Source organism: Artemia franciscana, chromosome 5 (genome assembly GCF_032884065.1).
Source record: "Artemia franciscana chromosome 5, ASM3288406v1, whole genome shotgun sequence".
Lineage (NCBI taxonomy): Eukaryota > Metazoa > Arthropoda > Branchiopoda > Anostraca > Artemiidae > Artemia > Artemia franciscana.
Window position 1 is genome coordinate 2,129,211 of NC_088867.1, and position 26,579 is coordinate 2,155,789.

Consider the following 26,579-nt stretch of genomic DNA (forward strand, 5'->3'; position numbering starts at 1 on the left):
AATCAATATATCACGCAACTAATTAGCTTGCGTAAAGAACCAGCAAATTGAGTCATAACAAGTTTTCACGAGAGAGCGGAAGTTTGAGATTCGAGTATTTTCATTTGGATTGAAAGTTGTTTTCAATCAAATTGTTAAAACTTATTTTGAATTGTTTGCTGGATTTCAAAATAATGGCGGATAGACAGAAGATTCACAGAAGGTGAGGAAAGGAACAAAACTAAGTAGAATTAGATATCACTTCGAGAAAAGACACCGCGGTGAACCAGGAAAAGCTTTTTAAGATTCACATTTACATGCGACTCTCGCTAAAAGTGCCCTAGGGAATTCGCTATCAAGTGAAACCCTACATCCTTTGAATACAATGGGGATGGAGCACACCTGGTAATATTAGAAATCTCGAAAAGAAACAGAGGCGGTAATACACGACGACAAATTAGTATTAAAATACGAGGAAAACAAAACCAACTCACACCTCATGCCTCACATGCCATGCAAAATGAAGGGGAGCTGCGGATAAAGGAAAATACAGATACAAAACGAAAAAATATAGAACGAACACACTCAGAAAACGAATTAGGAGGACATAGTGACAGAAATAATCAAAGTAGACCGAGTAGCAGGAGTAGTAGGAGCTCAACGTCCAGCAGGGCTCACGAAAAAGTAGTCATGTAGATTTGACACACTATACATTAAATTTCATGGAGGGTGAAAGAAAAGCCAGAGAACGAAAAGAGGAGAAGGACAGAAAAGAAAGAGGACAAAGAAAAGAGGTAGCCGAAAGAAAGCACCAAGAGTATATGAAAAAAAACACAGAATGAGTTAGATCAGATTAAAAAAAGATAGTCAAGCCCATGAAATATATCATCAGGTTCGTATGGATAAAATTGAAAAAGATCATCAGGCTCGTATGGATAAAATTGAAAAAGATAGTCAAGTTAATAAAATAAATCATCAGTGTCGTACGAAAACCCTTACTAAAGCTTGCGAAGCCCGTAAAGAATATCAATGAGTGACAGATTATCAGACATTAAATGTTAAGACGGGAGAATATGCAACTTCGTTGAGAAGCGGGGAAGGTGGACCGACTCATAAAACAAAATACGAGGCTAGGCCACCTTGCCTAAAAAACAAAATGTTTGATACACCTCTTCGAAATGTTGCTCATCCAGAACAGGAGCTAAGAGCTCATATGGCACTTGTGACGAGGCAAGAAGAGTTAAGAGCCAAGAGATCATATGGTATGAGCTCTAGCAAAATTCTATGAATCAATAGATTGATTTAAAAGGAAAATAAGAGGCTTAATGCCGGTCAGGATTTAAAATAAGAGCTCTGAGTCACAATGTCCTTCTCAACATCAAAATTCGTTAAGATCTAATCCCCCACTCGTATGTTATAAATACCTATTTTTTCAAATTTTTCCTCTCCCTTTAGCCCTCCCCCCCCCAGATGGTCGAATCTGGGAAAACGATTTTATCAAGTCAATTTGTGCAGCTCCCTGGCACGCCTACCAATTTTCATCGTCCTAGCAAGTCCAGAAGCACCAAACTCGCCAAATCACTGAACACCTCCCCCCCAGCTCAACCAAAGAGAGCGAATCCAGTATGGCTCCATCAATAACGTATCAAGGACATTTGCTTATTCTATCCACCAAGCTTCATCCCGATTCCTCCACTCCAAGTGTTTTCCAAGATTTCCCCCTCCAACTACCTCCAATGTCAAAAGACCTGGTCGGGATTTGAAAAAAGAGCTCTGAGACATGAATTCCTTCTAAATATCAAATTTCATTAAGATCCGATCCCCTATTCGTAATATAAAAATACCCCAATTTTCACGTTTTCCAAGAATTCCGGTTTCCCCCTCCAACTCCCCCCAAAGAAACGGGATCTGGTCGGAATTCAAAATTAGAGCTTTAAAGCGCAAGATCCTTCTAAATATCAAATTTCATTAGCATCTGGTCACCCTTTCGTAAGTTACAAATACCTCAATTTTCAAAATTACCCCCCCCAACTCCACCAAAGACAGCAGATCCGGTCTGATTATGTCAGTCACGTGTCTTAGACAGGTTTTTATTCTTCCCATCCAGTTTCATCCTGATATCACCGCTTTAAGGTTCCCCTCAACTGCCCCCCCCCCCAACTACGCTAGACCCGGATGAGATTTAAAATAAGAGATCTGAGTCACTTCTAAATATGAAGTTTCATGAAGATCTGATCACTCCTTCGTGAGTTAAAAATACATCATTTTTCAAATTTTTCCGAATTAACTCCCCCCCCCCCCAATAGAGCGGATCCGTTCCAATTATGTAAATCACGTATCTAAGGCTTCTACTTATTTTTCCCACCAAGTCTCATCCCGATCCCTCCAATCTAAGCGTGTTCCATAATTTTAGGTTCCCCCACTCCAAACTCCCCCTAATGTCACCAGATCTGGTCAGAACTAAAAATAAGAGATTTGAGATACGATATCCTTCTAAATATCAAATTTCATTGAGATCCGATCACCCGTTCGTAAGTTGAAAATACCTCATTTTTTCTAATTTTTCAGAATTAACCTCCCCCCCCCCAACTACCCCAAAGAGAGCGGATCCGTTCCGGCTATGTCGATCATATATCTAGGACTTGTGATTAATTTTCCCACCAAGTTTCATCCCGATCCCTCCACTCTAAGCGTTTTCCAAGTTTTAGGTTTCCCCCTCCCAACTCCCCCCCCCACCAAATGTCACCAGACACGGTCGGGATTTAAAATAAGAGCTCTGAGACACGATATCCTTCTAAATGTCAAATTTCATTGAGATCCGATAACAGGTTCGTAAGTTAAAAATACCTCATTTTTTCTAATTTTCAGAATTACCCCCCCCCCCCCAACTACTCCAAAGAGAGCGGATGCGTTCTGGTTATGTCAATCATGTATCTAAGACTTGTGCTTATTTTTCCCACCAAGTTTCATCCCGATCCCTCCACTCTGTCTTCCAAGTTTTAGGTTTCCCCCTCCCAACCCCCCCCCCCCCCAATGTCACCAGATCTGTTCGGGATTTAAAATAAGAGCTCTGAGACACGATATCCTTCTAAATATCAAACTTCATTGAGATCCGATTACCCGTTCGTAAGTTAAAAATACTTCAATTTTTCTATTTTTTCCGAATTACCCCCCCCCCCCAACTACCCCACAGAGAGCGAATCCGTTCCGGTTATGTCAATAATGTATCTAGGACTTGTGATTAATTTTCCCACCAAGTTTCATCCCGATCCCTCCACTCTAAGTGTTTTCCAAGTTTTAGGTTTCCCCTCCCAACTCCCCCCAATGTCATCAGACACGGTCGGGATTTAAAATAAGAGCTCTGAGACACGATATCCATCTAAATATCAAATTTCATTGAGATCCGATCACCCGTTCGTAAGTTAAAAATGCCTCATTTTTTCTAGTTTTTCAGAATTACCCCCCCCCCCCCCCAAAAAAAAAAAAAACTACTCCAAAGAGAGCGGATCCATTCCGGTTATGTCAATCATGTATTTAAGACTTGTGCTCATTTTTCCCACCAAGTTTCATCCCGATCCCTCCACTCTAAGTGTCTTCCAAGTTTTAGGTTTCCCCCTCCCAGCTTCCCCCCCCAATGTCACCAGATCTGTTCGGGATTTAAAACAAGAGCTCTGAGACACGATATCCTTCTAAATATCAAATTTCATTGAGATCCAATCACTCGTTCGTAAGTTAAAAATACTTCCATTTTTCTATTTTTTCCGAATTAACGGGGCCCCCACTCACCCCCCAGATGGTCAAATCGGGAAAACGACTATTTCTAATTTAACCTGGTCCGATCCCTGATACGCCTGCCAAATTTCATCGTCCTAGCTTACCTGGAAGTGCCTAAAGTAGCAAAACCGGGACCGACAGAATTTGCGATTGCTATATGTCACTTGGTTAATACCAACTGCCATAAAAATGGGATGCAAAAGTGGCTAGGCCACATAATATTGAAAATAGGACGCGCGAAACTGATTTTTCTGGATAATTTTCGGAAAATAGAAAACTTCAAAACACATGTAGCGAATACAAGACGCCGAGAAAAATAGACCAAAATGAAGAACTAATTGTAGGCGAGAAAATGAAAATAAATTCATCGTATGTGCTTTTCCTTGTAAAGTTCGAGAGATTTTTTAAAAACGTGAAAAACCAAATGTCGGAATTCAATTCCAATTCGACGACGAATTATTTGTTTCTGCGGTAAAAGTAAAGAAAACTACAAGAGAAAAAAGATACAAAGCAAAACTGCAATTTAAGAATTCAAGTTTCATTTAGCGACGAGTTAATTCCTACTACGACAAAAGAAAAGAAAAATAAAAAGGAGAAAAGAAATATTAAACGGAATTAGAATAAACAAAATGCAGTCAAACATGATGGACACTGGAGTCCAATTAAGATTTAATAATGATTTTTTTGCGCGATTGACAAAGTTAAGGAAAGTTAAAACGAAAAAAAATGCAAAAAATAGAGAAAAAATTTGGATATTCAGTCTGCAGTGGCGGAAAACAAATTTTTGGAGAACTAAAAACTTTAGTGTTTTTTACTTGTTTTAAAAAGTTACTTAAGTTTTTTACTGTTTTAAAAAGTAGAGTTAAGAGAAAGAGTTAAACTTGAGCGTAAAGAGCGAGGCGTTGAGGAGGAAAAGCCCCTTTCATATACGGAGTAATTTCTGGTCGTTTTAAGTTTTAATATCGCTCCTTATTTTCAGTTAAAAAAAACTTGTTTTTTTACTTAATCATACAATAAAGACCAGGTGCCTTGAGTGTGGTATTTGGGTCTCATTTGCGTGCAATTGTGGAAAACATCACCATATTGAATTTTATTTAGCAAACAGCTAAGAAGTGTCACTACCTTAAAACCAAAACCAATTTGTAGATGTCACTAGAGGCTTGGACATAGGACCAATAACTTTTTTCACCATACGGAATTTACCATACAATAGACACACATAGAATAACCTTTAAAAAGTGACCAAGAACCTTAAAACTAGGAGGGTATAGATGCGAAATCCTTGTAAACTTGAGATGATTATTAAAATGGCGGCATGAAAATCGTAAAGGCTTAAAGACAAGGGTGACACCTCTAGGAAATTTTAAGTAACATTTTTTGGCAACTTAATTCCATTCTAGTTCTTTTAATTAGTTCTATTGATTCCAGAAAATTTTTTTAACAGCTTGTTTGGATTATTATCTTAGATCTCTGCCCCCTAAAAGTACTTTTTAGGATCAGAATTTTAAAAAGAAATAGCATTTAAAAATCTCTTTTAAGAAAAAAGTCAATTTTTCCTAGCGTACCCTTTCAAAAAAGTTGATAATTGGCGCAATGATTTAAACAAAACAAGCCGTACGAAGGTTTGAATAAAGAATGCTTGAATTTTTAGTGATTTATGGATGGTTCTCAAAATATTTTTTGCCCTATGGATGCCGTGTTGGCCCATGTTGGCCCTGTATAGAGCCTATATGTTAAGAAATATGAGGTTAGAAAATTCATCCTTACTTTTTGGGAAGATATTCTACGCACTAAATTAATAGTTCCCAGGGAGTTTCACAAACCAGAACACATGGAGAATAGTTGTGATTTTCGGTCAATAATTTTTTCAGTCGAAAAAAAAAATGCAGAAAAGAGACAAAATTTGGATATTCAGTCTGCAGTGGCGGAAAACAAATTTTGGAGAACTACAAAATTTTACTGTTTTTTACTTGTTTTAAAAAGTAGAGTTAAGAGAAAGAGTCAAAATTTAGCGTAAAGAGCGAGGCGTTGAGGGCGAAAAGCCCCTTTCATATACGGAGTAATTTCTGGTCGTTTTAAGTTTTAATGTCGCTCCTTACTTTCAGTTAAAAAAAAAAACTTGTTTTTTTATTTAATCATACAATAAAGACCAGGTGCCTTGAGCGTCGTATTTGGGTCTCATTTGCGTGCAATTGTGGCAAACATTATCAGATTGAATTTTATTTAGCAAACAGCTAAGAAGTGTCACTATCTAAAAACCAAAATCAATTTGTAGATGTTACTATAGGCTTGGACATAGGACCAGTAACTTTTTTTTTACCATAAGGTGTTTACCATACAATAGACACACATAGAATAACCTTTAAAAAGTTACCAAGAACCTTAAAACTAGGAGGATATAGTTGCGAAATCCTTGTAAACTTGAGATGATTATTAAAATAGCGGCATGAAAATCGTAAAGGCTTAAAGACAAAGGGGACACCTCTAGGAAATTTTAAGTAACATTTTTTGGCAACTTAATTTCTTTCTAGTTCTTTTAATTAGATCTATTGATTCCATAAAATCTTTTAACAGCTTGTTTGGATTATTATCTTGGATCTCTAACCCCCTAAAAGTACTTTTTAGGATCAGAATTTTAAAAAGAAATAGCATTTAAAAATCTCTTTTAAGACAAAAGTCAAAGTTTCCTAACGTACCCTTTCAAAAAAGTTGATAATTGGCGCAAGGATTTAAACAAAACAAGCCGTACGAAGGTTTGAATAAGGAATGCTTGAGTTTTTAGTGATTTATGGATGGTTCTCAAAATATTTTTTGCCCTAGAGATGCCAGGTTTCATGTTGGCCCTGTATGGAGCCTATATGTTAAGAAATCTGAAGTTAGAAAATTCAGCTTTACTTTTTGAGAAGATATTTAACACACTAAATTATTAGTTCCCAGGGAGTTTCACAAACCAGAACATATGGAAGATAGTTGTGATTTTCGGTCAATAATTAGAAAAAAATTGAACAGCGACTTATTGTAAACTTTATTTGCAGTAATTCCTCAAAGTTGACAGATTAAAATAGGTCAGTTCCTTTCACATGTTTCGATGTTTACCTCCTTGTTTTACTGAATATAAGCCACCAATTTCGATTACTTGAGTCAGACCTAATTCTGTTTCTGCCCTCGTCGTATGTACGTTTACTGTATTATATGTGTAAATAAACATTTTTATACACTACACATAAACTTTACGAAAGTTAGAGACGCTAGACATCCTCCACCGGTCGAACCCCATATTGTAGGCCAACGCTACCATAAGACTCTAAGGAAGAGGGCACAGAGAAAGTCACACTTTAAAGAGAAGTAGAAACTTTACATTATTTAAAATAAATTTTTAAATTTTTAACAACATCTTTTTATAGCAATGAATTTATTTACCACTTTCATAATTTACTTACATCATACGTTGGCATGGCTTTAATCAAATCTGCAGCAGTGATAAATGCACGGGTGTCTCGACCAGAATGAAGAAGAAGAAGATTTCTTACCAAGTCCATTCTTCGCTGAAAAAGAAACATACATGTAAAAGAAATAGCCATTATTTAAAAATTGGGATAAAGTAATAAAAAACGAATTACAACGTTACTATTGCACCTAAAAGAGGTAACTATGGTTTCTTAAACCAACTAACCATGGGTTTTAGCCCTTCTGGCCGAGTGGATTGGTGTGCTGGATTCAGGATCCTTTAACTGAGATGGGGAGGGTTTGAATCCTAGTGTACCCAATCATTTAGTTTGGAACGGGGGTCAGTGGCGAGCCTCTGTAAGCTCACCCAGAGTTGACCCAGCTCTAAATGGGTACATAGAGAAATCTGGAGAAGATAAACCGAAAGGGTGTGTGAAAGCACAGGATGATTGGGTCCCAGCCCCATTGCCCTTCCTGGCTGAAGGGTCAAGAAACGGAGATTTACATTTACCATTGGTTTTTAAATGCATCAAAATACGTTCGTATTCTAAAGTTAAATATTTATGTGGCGTCAAAGCAAAAGTAAAAGAACTAGTTTAGAAACATGGCAAACTTTCAAGTTTGATTTTGAGCATCATGAAGACCTCAGTTACAGCGTTACAACCATTAAGTGAACGATAAAAAACACAGACCTTCAAGGGTCATTGCTGGCGCATAGGACGTCAAATCGACGTTTTAGCGGGTGGGCCTTTTTACAGGGAAAAGTAGCAAGCCTGTTACCCAACCTTGCCGCTGTAGGTATTGTTCCTTGGGCAGGGTATTGCTAATTGGAGCATCAAGCTATTATAATACCATGGGGTCTTTAGGAGAAAGAGGGATAATGCTACCTGGCATCAGGAAAGTATCTTTTTTTCCTTCTTTCAACAGCTTTCAATAACAGTACATTGATGATGCATAACACTTATGATAGGTTGAGTTACTTTTCATAAAGAGAGGTCACCATAATCTATGTCGGCAACCGATTTTATGTCAGAGGATAATTCCAAATGAGATCAACTACGCAACGACACTTATCGTTACAGATTTTGACGAAACTCGGTGGGTTATTACAATAATAACCTTTTATAATAATCATGGTTGCAGCGTTCCTTCTCAACGCGAATACGTCCATACAACCCCATTGAGAAGACATTATGGCAACAGCCCATTTGAGGTACAACTGGAGTCCCTTCGTCGATGCCCTGGGTGCATATTGAGGCACAGGAGGATCTAAGATATAAAAAGTTTGGAGGTCGAGTACTTTCTCTCTTTACCTTAAGCTCCGCCTGTTCAACAGCAACGTCCTGCCCGTCCTCATCCATGCATCTGAAACATGCCATCTCAACTAAGAACAAGAGAGGAGAATTCAGTCTTTGGAAAACATGTGCCTACGTAGACTTCTCGGCATCCGCTGGACCCAGAAGGTAACGAAAGAGCACATTAGAAACATTAGAGGTCAACCGTCCCTCATCGAGACCGTACGAAGGCGTATATGGAGCTACCTCGGACACGTGCTGCGTATGGATGATTCCAGAATCCTAAACCTACATTTTTCTGGTTACCTGAAGGCACCCACCGCAGAGGAAGACCCAAAAATACACTTCGTCGTAACTACAACAACGACCTGCGGCACCTTCACGCCTCAATACAGCCCCCTTTGGAAGATATCATCGCAGCCGCAAGTTTCTGAGACGACTGAAGACTCTTCTTGGACGCCCTGGGCGCCTCTGGAGGCTCAGGAGGATCTAAGGTCTAAAGGTAAGGTCATAACAAACAAACATACAATAGGTACTAATATAAATGAATAAATAAATCTTAAAACGAGTGAAACTTAAAATGAATATGCAAATCAAGCCTGAAACGAACAAAAATCTCTACAAACAAGAGTTTGGGTTTTGCCTCCTTCTCTCACAGTAAAAGTCTAAAACCGACTGCTTTAATGGCGCTTTACTGAAAACTATATGTGTTCTGCACAGTGTCGGAAATTACAAATAAAATCAAACTGAATGTTTAATATATAGTGCTATTGATTGCTGAAAGATCATCAATTCAAGATTTTATTTTACTGTAATTTTATTTTCATTTTCAGTGCTGCAATAACTGGAAAAGAAAATATTTGTAACATAATTCCTTTTCATTGAAGCACCAATGACGTAGTAGGCTTTGGACTTTTAGGGTTAATGAAGGGGCCATTATCCAAACTCTTGTTTGTACTGAAGCTATATTTGTCTTGAACAGTCTTTTTACTGTAGTTTTATGTTTAGTTTCAATGTTGTGATAAGTACAAAAGAAAATATTTATGATAAAATTCGTTTTCAGTAAAGTGCCAATGATGCAGCAGGTTTCAGACTTTTAGAGTGAGAGAAGGAGGCAAAACCCAAGCTCTTGTTTGTAGAGATTTTGTTCGTTTCAAGCTTGATTTGCATATTTAAATTAAGTTTCACTCGTTTTAGGATTTATTTACTCATTTATAAAAGTACCTATGGTATATTTGTTTTTATGACTGTTTATTTAATTTATGTTCGTTTTGGGTTTCATTTATGCTTCAATAGCAAAATATTTTTGTTCGTTTTAAGCTTTAATTGCATATTCAACTTATGCTTTACTTGTTTTATGGTTTATTCATTCATCTATATAAGTACCTGTTCTACGTTTTTTTGCTACGACTATTTATTTAATTTCTGAGTTTGAGTTATTGTAGGTTTCTATTTCTTCCGATCTTAAGTTTAATATGGGCTTTACTTTTCTTTAGAAAACCTCTTTTCTGAATTTTTTTTTTTAAATTAATTTCTGTTCATTTTTGATTGCCAGAGTTTCAAGATTTTTAAAATTACCTATTTATAAACAATTTTTTATTCCAAAATAATTTAACAGTTTTGGCAAGAACTGATAAAATTAAACTGAATATTTGATACATAATGATATTAATTGCTGAATGATCACCAGCTCAAGATTTGTTTCACCCTGGGCCGAATTCAAAGCTTTGACGCTTCTAGGCCCAAGTCGCCTCATTTTCGCCAGGTTTTCAGAGAAATCCTCAAAACTCCGGCAATAGTGAAAGCCGCAGGGCCTGGTGGGCCTACTGTTTTCACTGCAATTTTCATTTTATTTTCAATGTTGTAATAAGTACAGAAGAGAATATTTTTAATATAATTCCTTTTAGTAAAGCGCCAAATACGCAGTAGGCCTTATGCTTTTACCGTTACGGAAACAAGCAGTAGCCATACTCTTGTTTGTAGTGAAGAAATTTTGGAAAGGGCTAATAAAATGATACTGAATTGCCTTGATTTTTAGAATAGAATATCGTTAATGATTTTCTTTTGGTTAGGGGGAGCATTGAGGGAGGGCAATGTGTCAGCTCCCATGAATTTTGGAATAAAATTGCGTTAGTAAGATTTTTTCGGGGGGAGGGGGGTCGAGCCATGGAGGGAGGGCCAGGGGTCAGTTCCTAGGATTTATCACTGATAGTTTTTCGGAGGAGGAAGGAATATCGGGCCATAGAGGACCAGGGGTCCACTCCCATAATTCTTGGAATAAAATATTGTAAATAAGTTGTTTTTTGGAGGCTCGGCCATAGAGGGCCAGGGGTGAGTTGCCATAATTTTTTGAATAAGTCTTTTTTTTTGGGGGGGGGGGTCGGTCCATGCAGAGAAGGCCAGGGGTCAGCTTGCTTAAGTTTTGGAATAAAATATCTTTTATACAATCAGGTCCATGTTTTTATTTACTGTTTTTCCTAGAAGATCAGGTTCCACGGGAGACAACAGATAAACCATGAGGTGGATAATTCGAGCACTGATAAACAAGAGTTTACTCTTGTTAGACTGTAAATTTAGAAAATATGATGAATCATCTCACATTGCGAGTGAGAAAAGAAATAATTCACTAAATTCTAAAAAGGCTAATAAAATTTCTCTGTACTTGAAACTACCAGAAAACTTAGTAACCATCCTTATGGGGCTTCGTGCACTGTTCCTTTCAATGGCCTTTTTATCTCTTTTAAATTTGTGTTTCACATTTTCTAGCATTATATGTCAATTTTAATGTTTTCTGTTTTCGTACCGTAGACATTTCAGTTGCTCGGCTCTGACACTTTTCTTAGTTTTCCTTTCGTTTAGCTTTTTCCTTTCCTTTTTTCCCTTTCCTCATTTTCCTTTCATTCTCTTGACATCATGTGTTTAAAATTAACAACTCAAACTGCTGACTTAACCAGCTAACCTTTTATATTTGTACTGACATCACTGTAACTGACTTCACTATATAGTTTTACTATAACGTCATTTATGGTTGTAACCTACGATTATAACGTCATTCATCACTTTTATACGAAGATGCAGTTTTATTCAAAATATAGATTTTTTTATCTTAAATATTGTGTTTTGTTTATTACAATAAAACATAAATGCAGCTATTTGTATTAAAATGAGTCCTTGAACCGCTCTCTAGGATTTTGTAGTTCTCTGCTAGAACTGGAGAAAAAAGAGGACACACCAGTGCTACCCACGGAAAAAGTGGTTTTCCTTGTTGTTCAAGCCAGGTGACTGTAAATTTCTGTTTAGTCACCTGGCTTGGGTGACTTTTCGGCCATGGTAGTTCCAACGGTGGACTTTTGCTTCAATGTGATGCCATTTTTTAGGGGGTTTCAGGCTTTAATGTGAAATTCCCTTAAGTTTGTTTTCAAAATAAGTTTGTTTTAGATAAGGGTTCTCAGCGGAAACACTATAGCATTGTCTATAGTAAAGACCATACGGCTCCAAATATTATTATTTTTTCCCAGGGGCACTTCATATGGAAGGGGTTATCGTATAAACTTCAAAGGGGGCTAACTCGATTGGAAATCGGGAGTTCTAGTGTCTTTTTAAGAATCGAAAGTGAGGGGTTGGGGGGCCCACCCCCACTCCCTTTTTTCCCAAATACACCCGATAAAAATTTTGAGATAGCCATTTTGTTAAAAAGAAGTTCTAAGATCATATAATAAAAAATCCAGGGTCGACAGGACCCTCCAGGGTCCGGGGCAGGCCTTGTGATTTATGCCCTCGGGGATATGGATCTTATAGAAGGGATGCTCGTATAAACTTCAGAGAGCTATTTTTATTGAAAATTTAAAGTTCTAGTTCACTTTTAAACAGTCAAAAGATATCGAAGGGCAATTAGCCCCCCCCCCCTACGCCCTTTTCCCCGAAATCCATCCAATAAAAATTTTGAGATACGAATTTTGTTAAGAATACTTCAAACATCGGATTATAAAAACTCCGGGGTCGACACAAACCCCAGAGCCCTGGGGCAAGTGTTATAAGTTATTCGCCGGGAGCATATAAGGTTTTTGTGTAAGGAGAGGTCTTATGAGCTTCAGAGGTAGCTTATTTGATTTGAAATTGAAAGTTGTAATTATCTTTTTATGAGTCCAAAGGGATCGGAAGGCATATACCCTTCCCCCCACCACACACACAATCAGATCAGATCAGAAAATGATCACCAATGATCAGAGGACAAAAACTTCGGGGTCAACATAAATCTCCCAGAAACCAAGGGAAGGGTTTTAACTTATGCCCTGGGGGCATATAGAGTTTTTCTGGAAGAAGTGGTCGCATTAACCTTGGAGGGGGCTCAAATGATCAGAAACTGGAAGTTCTAATTCTTGTTTTAAGAGTCAGAAGTGACCCGATGGTTACTAGCTTCGGTGTTAACATAACGTGGCGACTACAAATCCAGAAGAGGGCGACGAAATACGGGAAGCCGAGGGAGAAAGCACTGAACATGGAGACGGTACTGGTGCTATGATTACCGTTACCATGCCTGCATACAGAGTTGAATTTCAGAGGGATACTTCCCTCTGAAATTGGTCCTTGGGATCCTTCACTTGGAAAAACCGAATTCTTTATGGACAAATCTTCAGAGTTACTAAACTCTTGCTTCGAGAAGCATCACTGCTACTCTGTGTCCACTTATATTAAATAATGCTTCGTGGTGGCTGTTTTGAAGAAATCACGAAAAAAATGACAACAAACAACAAAGAGAGATAAAACTCCATAAAAAAAAATCTCAAACGAGACCGCGGCCAGTAGAGAGAAAAGACTAAAATAACGCGGATATTTCGCCTGTATCTCAACTAGGCGTCCTCGGCACAAGATAAAAAGAAAAAAACACTAAACTAAAAACAAATAAAACCACCACCAGTAATAACAAATACAATTGTCGCTACTAATCCACGTAGGGAAAAGAAGCTATTAGAGTTAGGAAAATGACATGCAATAGCATACAACGTTTACAGAATAACAACTAGAATACAATCTATGGCCTCAAATCCCTTTCCCCGAGATAAAAAAAAAAGTGTGCTGCTAAATAATGAAAACAGAAGATTAAAAATACCTGTGAAAGGAGGAGATACATTGTATACCAATATTCAGGATGATGTTCTCGTTCACCAGAATCAACAATTTCAAAATTTGACCTTACAGGAGCTTCATTGTGCGTAGCTATCCACTCGCAAAGTTGACTCACTATTGCAGAAGCTGAAGAAAAGAATTCATGAAACCACGCCAGCCAAAATAGGATAAGGGAGAGATTCTCCCTTGACATAGGTAATAAGTTCAAAGATTAAATATAGTAGCCTGAAAATATAGTTTCCGTTTGTTTTGACCAACTACTACAAGGAGAAGATCTCCCCCCCGCCATTCAATAGGGACCAGCCTGTCTGTCCCTATGTATGTAATGACTTGCGTAAAAGTCAATTACATCACACCTAGTTGTTGTGAGCTCTTATACCTTCTCTGTGTGTTTGCGGGGGAGGGGCTCGAGCCTAAAAAGTAAATTTTTAGGCGTGCATTTGATTTTTATTGCATTGTAAGCTTACCTGCATAGAGGAGAGCTTTTTAGGATTTCCAAAAATATTAATTGTTATAGTCTTATCGTGAGGCGATAAGACACTTTTTTTTTTCCTATAGCAAAAATTGACGACACAGTTCATTTCCTATAATTTATAATCAATGCAATTTATCATTATTTTATTATTATTACCCATTAATTATTTGTTATTAATTATTTTCCCCTGAAATAAAAGTTTTATAATAATATAACCGGGCAGATACAGCTTTTCGACATACTCATGTTAACTTCGTGCAATTACTCTCTGATTGCTATTCCAATAAGGTCCCACTACGAACTTGGATAGTGGACCCCATTGAATATAGATATGGATCATATTATGACTGGATATATGTGGACTACCCTCAAGCAGAAATTCCACAAACTTGATTAGAGGTTATGCAAAAAAAAATTATTTTTGTGTTTTTAAGTTGTTTTTTTAATGGGCTGGAATGTGATGATAAGAAAAAACAACTCAGAAGCTGGACCCTCAGCAGCCTTTGATTCAGAACAAAAACAAATCACTTCAGCTTTACTCAAAATATCTAACATTTGCATTTAGTAGGTTTAACTAAAATGGTGATGAGTTTTATATATATACTATGGTCAGTCTGTCCTATTTTCTTATGGCAAACAAGTCAATCTGAAACCTTTAAGTTCTGTTTTTACAAGGGAGCCTTAAATTTCGTGTGGGGATGGGTGGAGAATATTCGCTTCTTGGTTCTCACAAAAGAGTGCAACCTATATTTTTTATGCTTGTCGTGCAAAAGGCTCTACGGCAAAGACATTGACGAGTATTGACGATGGGGCGAATCCCCTCATATACGCTTTTCGTTTTAAATTTTTGTTCGTTTTCGTTTCTGTTCGTTTTAAGTTTTAATGTTGCTCTTTACTTTCAATTGAAGAAACTTTTTTTTATTAAACAGTAGAACTAAAAAGTTTAACAGTTGTAGCAGTAAAATAATGCTATTTTTCGGTATCAAGGGGCAAGACTCTTTTTCTGAATTAAAGTCTATAATAACAAAATTCTTATTTCACTACTTTCAATTCTTTTTTTTTATTTATTTATTGGGTTTACACAGGCACTTCGAATACAAGTGTATCCCAGTCTGCATCAGTAGAAAAAACTTTGTCAGGGGAATCAGGCAAGATTGAAGAGGCTTCAGTTAGCTTAAAGCAAAAGTGAGATTCAGATATATAGGAGCTAGAAGATTTTTTTTGTGTGTTTTCTTTAATAATATATCAAGCAGCTCATGGTAGCAAATTGTAAGTAAGGATCAACTTAGGCCTATAGTAACCAAAATTCTAAAAGAGAGAATTTGGATAACAACTAATACATCAAAACAATTGGCTTTTTATGCTGATTCCAAATATATAAAAGTCATTACGTTTAATGTTACCCATCAAAAGCTAAAGGCATAGAAAATTAGCCTGATCTTTGAAAACGGAGGGAAACACCCACAAAGGATAAGCAGTATTAATAAAAATCAAACCATGACATTCAGCATGTCAGAGAACCCTACTATAGAGATATCAAGCTCCTACCTACAATAATGTTAAATTATGAATTTTTACCAGAAGAAAGATCACATATGCGTGTTATTTGTTGATTTCTTTCCCCCATTGGACACTTGCATTGAAACGATGGTCCTATAAGATTGATCAAGAGCTTATCCGTCTGAACGGAAAGTTCTAGCGTCCTTTTTAAGAGACCAATAACATTGTGCCCTGGAAATTTTGTGTCTTTTGGCATTTTGTGGCACCAAACTACTATTTTACTCCAAAGACCACCAACTTGTTATCAACTGAAAATTCTAAGGGAGCCAATCAATATAAAAGTAGAAAAAAGCAGGAATTAACTTTCAACCGTTTCATTTAGAACAAGCCTGGATAATGGTGCTGAATGATCATAACTATCTTCTGGGTGCAGAAAAATATTTCTGGCATTTACTTTAAAGTTTTGTTTAGCCAAAGTATTTTACTTTGTATTTAATAAAATTAAATAAAAAGATGTGTAAGTGCCCATCGGCTATTACCAAGGGACGGTGTTTCATTTTATAGGGGAGAGATGCTCCAAGGAGTACATTTTAATACCCAATTATCCTCAAACTCACTGGCTAATATTAAAGTTTTGTCCAGAATTATAATTACAATCCAACATTTTGATTCTTAAGCAGAAAAGGCAGGGCACTACCCATCAATTTACATTTATTTATATATACAGTTTAACAGCAAAAATTGGGGATTTGACATAATATCTTGATTTTGTCTGGGCGTGACTTGAGCAGCAATTAGAAATTAACTAGAACAAAAAACAAGTTCTTCCAACTAAAGAACAAGGAACAACATTAAAACTTGAAGGGAAGATGAATAATTCCGTATACAAAGGAGGTTGCCCCCTCCTTAGATCCTTACTCTTTAAGTTAAAGATTGACTTTTTATCAAAAATTTTTAAGAACAGAAGCTGAAACACAAGGGCTGTTGAATCATAATAACAAATTTTTAAAGCACTAGAGAACTTTAGCATAGCAAGTGAGGGATTGAAGAGAGGCAGCCCCCTTATATACACAATAACTTCTGTACATTTTAAGTTGCTCTGAAATTTTCGTGTTTTGTGTATTATGACAATAAAACAGCATGTTAAAAAATAACCTATACATTTTCATAGAACGTGTTGATCAATTTGTAAAAAAAAAAAAAATAAAGTGAAAGAATGATGAGAATAAAGCACTAAAAAAGACTGTATTTTTAAACATAATTAACAACCATCAATTGGTCTTTGAGTAGATTTGATATTAGTAACTGAAATTAATATTGTGGATGTAGAGCACTTTATAATAATAATATTTATTACCTACAAATATACAAAAGTGTAAACAGTAGAGTACAGAGAAAAAATTAATAAACAAAGCAAAAACAAAAGTACACGTAACTCAACAATGGCAAACACAATAAATCTAATATAACAAAGAAAAACAGTATAATAAAATAGACTAACAGATCAGTAGAACAGACGAAGTAAAGCAGCATTGATAACTAGAAACATTTACAAACACAGTATAGATCGCCGCTCATCTTTCGCATTCATCAAATTCATCATTTATTAACAACCCACAAAGATAAACCTATGGAGAAAAGAAAAAGCAAACGAAATTAACAAAACGACCGAAAAAAAGATGAAAAGAAACTAAGATGAAAGAAACTCTGAAAAGAATACTTATCCTACATAATACATAAATACCAAGAGAAAATATAACTAAACTAGAAAGATAACTTATAAGGAGAAGAATATTATGGCAGCATTGCCCCATACAGGGAATTATTCTTGCAGAGGGATCGGACATAGCAAGACAGCCGATTTTGGACGGCCAGGTATGGATCAAGAATGCCATATCTTTCACTAATCCAAGAGTTTCTAGTCCAGGGTGGTAGGCCTAACAAGAACTTACAAAAACGGTAAAAGCATGACCGGATGGTACGTTTATTCCGATCGGTTAATAGAGCCCAAAACGGGGAAAGACCAATAACAGGTGGCTGCACCAGCGCATTGAAAAGTCTTGCTCTGATATGTCTATTATAATTTGTCTTGGTAGATATGAGTAGACCATAAGATTTGCGGATCTTGCTGGTCGAATGTTCAACTAGCAGTGATCTCGTAGATTTCACATCACAACTGATTGGGAGCCCGAGGTAAACTAAATTAGGCGCTGGTCTCACGACACTATTTCCAAGTCGGATATCAGGAACGTCATCTGAGCTTTGACGGTTGAAAACAACAATTTCGCTCTTACTTTCGTTAAAAGACAGGTTTATTTCGGAATAAACGTTTCTTAGAATACCAAAGTTCTTTTCTATCATCCCAAAAGAACGGCTTAAATTCAGTATATCATCGGCATAATTTAACAGTGATATGTCTCTACCTCTAAACACAAGACTCATCTCAACATCTTTTTGTGATTCTACAACACTATTATTGTAAAGGGTAGGGGAAGAAACTGCACCTTGCTGTATGCCTTTTTCTACAGGAACTACTACAGCCAAAATTTGTGGACCATCAATCATGGTCTCACGACACTATTTCCAAGTCGGATATCAGGAACGTCATCTGAGCTTTGAGCATCTGAGCTTTGTAATGAGTTGGAGGATTTGAGAGAAGAAATTTTCAGGATTAGGGAAAGAGAAAAGGGATGGAGGGTAGAATTTTGAAGCGCAATTGTCAACTGTATAGTAAAATTGTAAGGAAGTATGATTGTGCGTCAATATATCAAATACAGCTTGAAGAATTTGTAGCCTAAATTAAAATGATTTTTAAAAGAAAATGCATAACAGTTATAGAGTTCTTTTTTGACTGTTTCTTTTTTTCAAATATACTGTCTTTTCTACAGTCATGGCCTATATAGCTCTAGTGTTCAATACATCATACCATATTTAAAATTTTCCCATAGCAGAGGGAGGGGGGATGCTTTAGCCAGTCTTGACAAGAGAAGATGCATCATGTCTTGATATTATGTTCTGGAGTTATTCCTAACTCAACCCTCCCCCCCCAGACACAAGAGGTTGAGCAAAAACCCTATGCCTATTAATTTCTAAAACTTAGACCCAATGAAGTGCCTTCTATGCATCATCATAGTAATGACATGTCTATTACTTAGCAGGGAATCAGAGAATCGTTCTAGGAGGGAGGGATAGAAAAGTGTTTTTTTATGATTCTTATATAATTTTTAAAGGTCCATTAGATCAATGTTTGGGATTGGGGGGTTTCTCCTTAGGATTCTAGCATATGCATCATTAAATTGGCCAAACAAACAAGATGGCCAAGAATTGAAAATGTAGATTGGATAACAGCAATGTCACAACAATAAAGAACCTGTTTCTTTAAATACATTCCCACATACCTGAACACATGGAAGGTAGATTCTATCCCCACCCAGCCAAGGATTCAGCAAAAGACTCCCTCTCTGGAAAAATGCCCTAAAAAAGAATTATTTTCCCATTTTTTGCAGATATTTAATGTCAGCAACAAATACTGATGCTAAAAATTATAAAATATTGTGCAAAATTGTGGTGAACTGAAATATTGAGAGTAATTGTCACATAACTAATTGTCACATAATAAAAATGAACTAATTGTGGTGAACTAAGGCAAATATGTTTATACTCACATGAAGGAGCATACAGGTACATTATTTCACAAAAGCTCCACATGTACTCTACTTGTTCCAACAGCTGCTGCACTTCTACATCTTCAGTGGAGATAGCAGCTTCTCTGGAATAGCCTTTTAGAATTGACCTACAATAGGAAAAATATGCTAGACAAAGTTTATTATGCAAAAGAAACAGAAACCTTAGCTTGAAAAGATTCTAAACTGCTATTTACAAAACAAAAAATTGCAACCAGAATAAAAGAAAGAATCAACAACAAGTTGAATTAAAAAAAAAAAGATAGGGAGGGGATGTAGCTATGGATGCAATTCCTGCTTATTCTAAGTTTATAACCCACTTTTTGCTTTCCTTAAAAATTTTCTTTTTTGGACAGTGTTTTTGAATGTGTTTCTACTTGTTTACAATATGACATATTCTCTATTATATATTAATCATAAAAATTTTTGTTGTATTAGCATGTTTTTATCTAAACTAAAAGAATAAAAGATATCATAGGTCACCCGCTCCCCATAGGCTAGACAAAAATAGCAACAAAGACCAAACTGCATTTCAATAACAAACAAACACAAAGTAAATACAAAATGGAAAATCTTTTCAAGACAGTGGAAATCAATTCAGTGGATATTTTGGCCCTATGTCCAAGGGCTGTCTTAAGCACAATACAAAAAAGGATATATATATATATATATATATATATATATATATATATATATATATATATATATATATATATATATATATATATATATATATATATATATATATATATATATATATATAAATAAGTTGTCTGTGGATGTGTCGGTCAGGTGACGTCATGTTTGTGTGTTGACTGACGTCATGAAGTTAGTTGTCGTCATTTTTGTTATGACGGTGACGTCATTAAAGATATATAAGACATGCGTTCACGTAGAAATCTATTAATGATTAACTTTAAAATGACTGATGAACTTACAATGGCAACAGCCGAGGAAGATGCTCAAAGAGTCTATGCCAAAAAACTTGCCGTGCCGAGGAATCAAAAGAACAGCAAGGAAACAGGCTTGAGGCTGATAGAGAAAGAAAGAACAGAAAGCGTGCCGAGGAACTACCAAAGCAACGCGAAAGCAGACTTGCTGCTAAAAGAGAAAGTGAAAAAAGAAGGCGTGCCGAGGAACCACCAGAGCAACATGAAACCAGACTTGCTGCTAAAAGAGAAAGTGAAAAAAGAAGGCGTGCCGAGGAATCACAAGAACAGCAAGAAATCAGGCTTGCTGCTGATAGAGAAAGTCAGAAAAGAAAGCGTGCCGAGGAATCAGAGCAACCTGAAAGTTATCGCCTGGCATTCAGGTACAGCCCAGTCGATGATTATAGCTTGAGTAGATGTGTTCAAATCGGGACTATGTCTAAAATTTGTCCCTATTGCAAGGCCTTGAAATTCAATGGTGAAACAATGGGAATGTGTTGCGCCTCAGGAAAAGTTAAACTTCCTCTATTGGCTGCACCACCAGAGCCATTGAAGACTTTCCTTACTGGAACTACGTCAGAATCTAAGCGTTTTTTGAAACAAATCAGAAAATATAACTCATGTTTCCAAATGACGTCGTTTGGAGCCCAAATCGAAAATCCAGATCAATTTATGTCTACTTTCAAAGTAAAAGGGCAAATTTATCATAGAGCAGGGTCCCTTCTACCATTCTCAGGCGAGAATTATAAATTTTTACAATTGTACTTCATCAGTGATAGAAATTCTGAATTGAATGCATGTTGCGAAATTTCTCCCAACGTTGAAAGGACAATCGTTTCCCAATTGCAACATCTTTTCCACGAAAATAATAATTTAGTGCGTCCGTTCAAAACAGCCATCGATTTGATGCCTACTGATACGCATAAAATTGTTATTTCCGCTGACAAAACGCCTCCTGGCCAACATGTGCGTAGATACAATGCTCTAACTATCGACGAAGTGGCAATCGTTATGGTCGGTGATCAGTTTTTACCTCGAGATATTATTCTTCATAAGTGAAACGCTCAGTTGTTAAGAATTGCTGAAACTCATCGATGCTACGATGCCCTACAATATCCTATCATTTTTTGGGATGGAGCCGACGGCTATCACTTTAATATTAAATTGATGAATCCAGCCACTAACAAAGAAATGAATAATAAATGCAGTGCAATGCATTATTATTCCTATAGACTAATGATTCGGCAGGATGAAGAAAATTATATTTTAAAATGCCGTGAATTGTTTCACCAATTCGTCATTGATATGTATGCTAAAATTGAATCAGAACGTTTGCTATATATCCGCCTGAATCAGACCAAGCTCCGCTCTGAACAATACATTCATTTGCGAGATGCAGTTATAAATGACGGTAATACCACAAACGTTGGAAGATTAACAATTTTACCTTCGTCATATGCTGGCAGTCCCCGTCATATACATGAATATGCTCAAGATGCTATTGCGTATGTTCGTCTCTATGGTCGTCCAGATTTATTTATTACATTTACATGTAATCAATCTTTGGACGAGATACTGCAGCTTTTACTTCAAGGACAATCGGCGGTTCATAGACATGACATTACGGCCCATGTCTTCCGGCAAAAGTAGAAATCACTGATAAGCTACATAGTAAAACTTGAAGTGTTTGGGTCAGTGCGATGCTGGATGTACTCAGTGGAATGGCAAAAACGAGGTTTGCCACACGCACATATACTAATCTGGCTACATAAAAAAATTACTTCAAACGAAATTGATGATGTGATTTCCGCTGAAATACCTGATGAAAATGTTGATAAGGGGTTACATGATATTATTGTAAAAAATATGATACATGGACCTTGCAGTGCACTGAACGAAAATTCACCATGCATGGCCAAAGGAAGGTGCACAAAGCAATATCCTCGACTTTTAGTATCCAACACAATTACTGGCAATGATGCTTACCCACAATATAGAAGAAGATCTACTGAAGATGAAAGTAAAACAGCAATAATAAAGAAGCGTAATGGTACCACCATCAAAGTAGATAACCAGTGGGTTGTTCCATATTCCCCATTATTATCAAAAACATTTAATGCACACATAAACGTTGAATACTGTAACTCCGTAAAGGCAATCAAATACATATGTAAATACGTCAACAAAGGTAGTGAGATGGCAGTTTTTGGCTTGCAGCCTGAAATCAAAGATATCGACGAAATCGTACAATATCAGGCTGGAAGATACATAAGCAGTAATGAAGCTGTTTGGTGAATTCTTTCATTTCCAATACATGAACGTAGTCCAGCTGTTGTTCACTTAGCGGTACATTTACAGAATGGTCAACGTGTTTATTTCTCGGAAACCAACGTGCAACAAAGAGCCCTGAATTCACCGGATACAAAGTTAACCGGTTTCTTTTCGCTTTGCAAAAATGATTCTTTTGCAAAAAAAACTGCTGTATACTGAAGTGCCTTTGTATTACACGTGGAATACTAAAAATAAAGCATTTGAACGTCGAAAACAGGGTAAGTCAGTCGACGGCCAACCTACCATCTTCAAAGATACCACGATAGGAAGACTCGCTACACCGTTCACCCCAATCAACATGAGTGCTTCTTTCTACGCCTGCTTTTGGTGAGTGTACCCGGTCCAACATCCTTCGAGTATTTGAGAACTGTAAACGGTACTATACATGACACTTACCGTAGTGCATGCCAAGCTCTGAATTTATTAGAGAATGACCAACACTGGGATAACTGCATCAATGACGCGTGCAAAACGTCAACCCCAAGTCAAATTCGTGCATTGTTTGGCATCATTTTAACAACTTGCTCTCCATCAGCTCCTACAGAGTTATGGGAAAAATATAAGTCAAAAATGTCCGAAGATATACTCCATTGAAAACAGTTAGAAACGTCAGATATGACTTTTGATTTTACATCAGAAATTTATAACTACACTTTAGTTATTATAGAAGATTTGTGCATACATATGGCAAACAAACCTCTTTAGGATTTGGGAATGCCTTCACCTAACCGTATTGCTGCTGTTTCGACATGTGTAGAATTGGATCGTGAACAAAGTTACAGTACGAGTGATCTATTGTATGTACAAAATAACATTTCCAAGTTAACGTCAGAACAAAAAGACATTTATGATACGATAATGCATTGTGTCGATAACAACATAGGAGAAATTTTCTTTTTCGATCCACCAGGAGGTACTGGTAAAACGTTTGTGATAAAACTGATTCTGGCATCAATTCGATCAAAAAATGATATAGCGTTGGCAATTGCGTCGTCCGGAATAGCCGCAACATTGCTGCCTGGTGGAAGAACTGCTCATTCCACTTTGAAATTGCCTCTGAATTTGCATTCTACATAAACTCCCACGTGCAATATTTCCAAATCATCTGGGATGGGTAAAGTATTGCAGCAATGCAAACTTATTATTTGGGATGAGTGCACAATGGCACACAAAAAATCGCTCGAGGCTCTGGATCAATGCTTGAAAGATTTGCAAGGGAAGTCAAAACCCTTTGGCAGCACATTAATATTCCTTGCGGGAGATTTCAGGCAAACATTACCTTTAATACCTAGATCAACTCCTGCAGACAAAATGAATGCTTGCCTGAAAAATTCTAATTTATGGGCACATGTAAAAACATTAAAATTAACTACAAATATGCATGTCCAATTGCAAAATGATGACTCTGGTCAAACATTTTCAGATCAATTGCTGGCAATTGGAAACGGAAAGCTCCCAGTAGACTCAATTTCAGGACGTATACAACTACCTGCTGATTTCTGTAATTTAGTGACGTCCAAAAATGAATTGAATGAAAAAGTATTTCCGAATATTCTAAAAAATTATAAAAATAATAAATGGCTAAGTGAAAGAGTGATTCTCGAACCCAAAAATATAGACGTCCACGAAATCAACAATATTGTTTTGACCAAGATTCGAGACCAGGCAGTCCTTTATAAGTCAGTCGACACAGTTTTGGAACCAAATGAAGCGGTTAATTAACCATCTGAATTTTTAAATTCCGTGGATCTTTCAGGGTTTCCACCACACGTGCTACAACTAAAAATAGGCATACCAATAATACTTTAAGAAATATCAACCCACCAAAGCTTTGCAATGGCACGCGACTTGCAATAAAAAAAAAACAATGGAAAACCTAATAGAGGCCACAATCTTGACAGGGCCTTTTGAGGGTGAGGCTGTTCTTATTCCTTGCATTCCCATGATTCCAACGGATCTGCCTTTTCAATTTAAAAGATTGCAATTCCTAATTCAATTAGCATTTGCAATCACCATTAACAAAGCTCAAGGTCAATCATTAGAAAAATGTGGTATAGATCTTAATACTGATTGTTTTTCCCATGGACAATTGTATGTTGCATGTTCGAGGGTCGGTAAACCTGACAATCTATTTATATGCAGCAAGAATTGGACAGCAAAGAATGTTGTATATTTGCAAGTTTTATGCAGTTAATTTGTATTGTATCTATCTATCTATCTATCTATATAAAAACCAGTTGTGTGTATGCATGTTTGTTTGTTTGTAAAAAGAGCATTTGCATATGACGTAATTATTAGTATATATGGCTTTGTATATGCACAGACAATGGGAAAACCAAGAATGTTGTATATTTGCAGTTTTTACGTAGTTTGAAACACATATATAAATCTATCTATATTCACAGGTGGGACACAGGGACACAACTACAATGGCGCGTAACTAATATGGCGCATAACGACTTACGCGCGCGGGGGGGCTTGGGGGCGCGAAGCGCCCCACCAACTAGGTGTTGTGGTGGCGCAAAGCGCCACCCCAACAGCTAGTATATATATATACATATATATATATATATATATATATATATATATATATATATATATATATATATATATATATATACTAACAGAGAATTAAAGCTAACAATATTTTTTAAAACTTAAAAAAACAGCCCTAGCATCCTTACTTCAATGAAGTTCAACCAGGACTACAGTCCTGGCTGAACTTCATTGAAATATGGATGCTGTTCTAAGGATGCTGAGTTATCCTAGCTGTTCTAAGGGATTTGGGAAAAGCACCCTTTTTGAACAACATATTTGAAAGTTTAGTTAAAGGAGCAATTTTGGTCATGTTGATATTACCTGAACAATTGTTTTGGGTCATGAAACTATTGTTAATAGTTGCATTTAATCTTTTTGAACATCTTTTCTTTCTTACAAAACTACCTCAAACTCACTGTTATGGAGTTATTCTGGCCCGAATATCCTGTATTTACACATATAGAATTGCAATCATTTCTGTTTTTGTTGATTGGATATTTGAAATTGCAAATCTGTAATAAATTAGAAACAAATTTGGGCTATATATTTGCACATCAGGGGGGTGGGGGTAAAGCAAAGCATATATTAAATATATAAACTAACCATTACTGTATTTAATATATACTATGCTTTACCCCCCCCCCTAATGTGCAAATATATTATAACTCCATAACAGCGAGTTTGCAGTAATTTTGCAATAGAGAAAAGATGTTCAAAAAGTCAATACGCATCTATTCCCAAAACAATTGTTCAGGTAATATCAACATTGACTGCAATTTTTGTCAAAAGAACATGCTTAATAGCTTTTGCTGGGATACAATCAGGTCTAGACAAAGAAGAGCAATGTAGTCCAAAAACAATTCTAGCAACTTCAATCTCTGTTACAGGTTCAAGGACTATGGATCTCGGGCAAAAAGGTTCTATACAGTTTAGATGCTTATCTTTGCTTGCAGAACAAGATTGTGATGCTATTCTTTCTACTGTTTTCTCACCAACTGATGCAAAAAAAAGAAGCAACAGAATTTTTTTCTAGAGTTGGATCTTCCCCTGTTAAAACCTGTTTAGTAGGAAGATTGGGAATACAGGATGCTCTTCTAATCACTGAATTAATAAATCCCAAGTCTTCCTCATATCTTTCCTGGTTTTGCTAAAGCTTGAAGCCTAATACAATGTTTTTGAAATTATAATCAGTGACTTATAAATGTTATTATGTTCATTAAATTGTTGCATGTTAGCAGCTGAAGAACAATTCTTATATTTCCCCCATAAATAGTCTTTCTGTTGAGAGAATTTTAGAAATTCTCTCGAAGACCATTTGTCATCCATTGGTTTAGCAGTTGATATTTTTTTGGTGGATTTCTAGAACAAGTATCAATAAAAGCTTGTTTAGCAATATCATAAAATTTATATCCAATCCTGTGCTTTCAGCAGCTGACTTATTAGTAACTCTTATCAGAATCACAATGCATCAGCATTGGGTGTCATCAATGCATCAGCATTG

At 36.4% G+C, this 26,579-nt stretch overlaps 1 protein-coding gene across 1 annotated transcript in view; it reads right to left on the reverse strand.

Moving 5' to 3' along the window:
- LOC136026867 (nuclear pore complex protein Nup85-like) overlaps positions 1 to 26,579 on the reverse strand; it is a 63,696-nt gene that overhangs the window by 36,167 nt on the left and 950 nt on the right. Inside the window, exons 2-4 of the mRNA XM_065703644.1 lie at positions 19,263 to 19,390; positions 13,606 to 13,748; positions 7,194 to 7,298 (exon numbers count right to left, since the gene is read on the reverse strand). Coding sequence (XP_065559716.1) covers positions 7,194 to 7,298; positions 13,606 to 13,748; positions 19,263 to 19,390 — 376 coding nt within the window. The remainder of the gene's footprint in view (positions 1 to 7,193; positions 7,299 to 13,605; positions 13,749 to 19,262; positions 19,391 to 26,579) is intronic.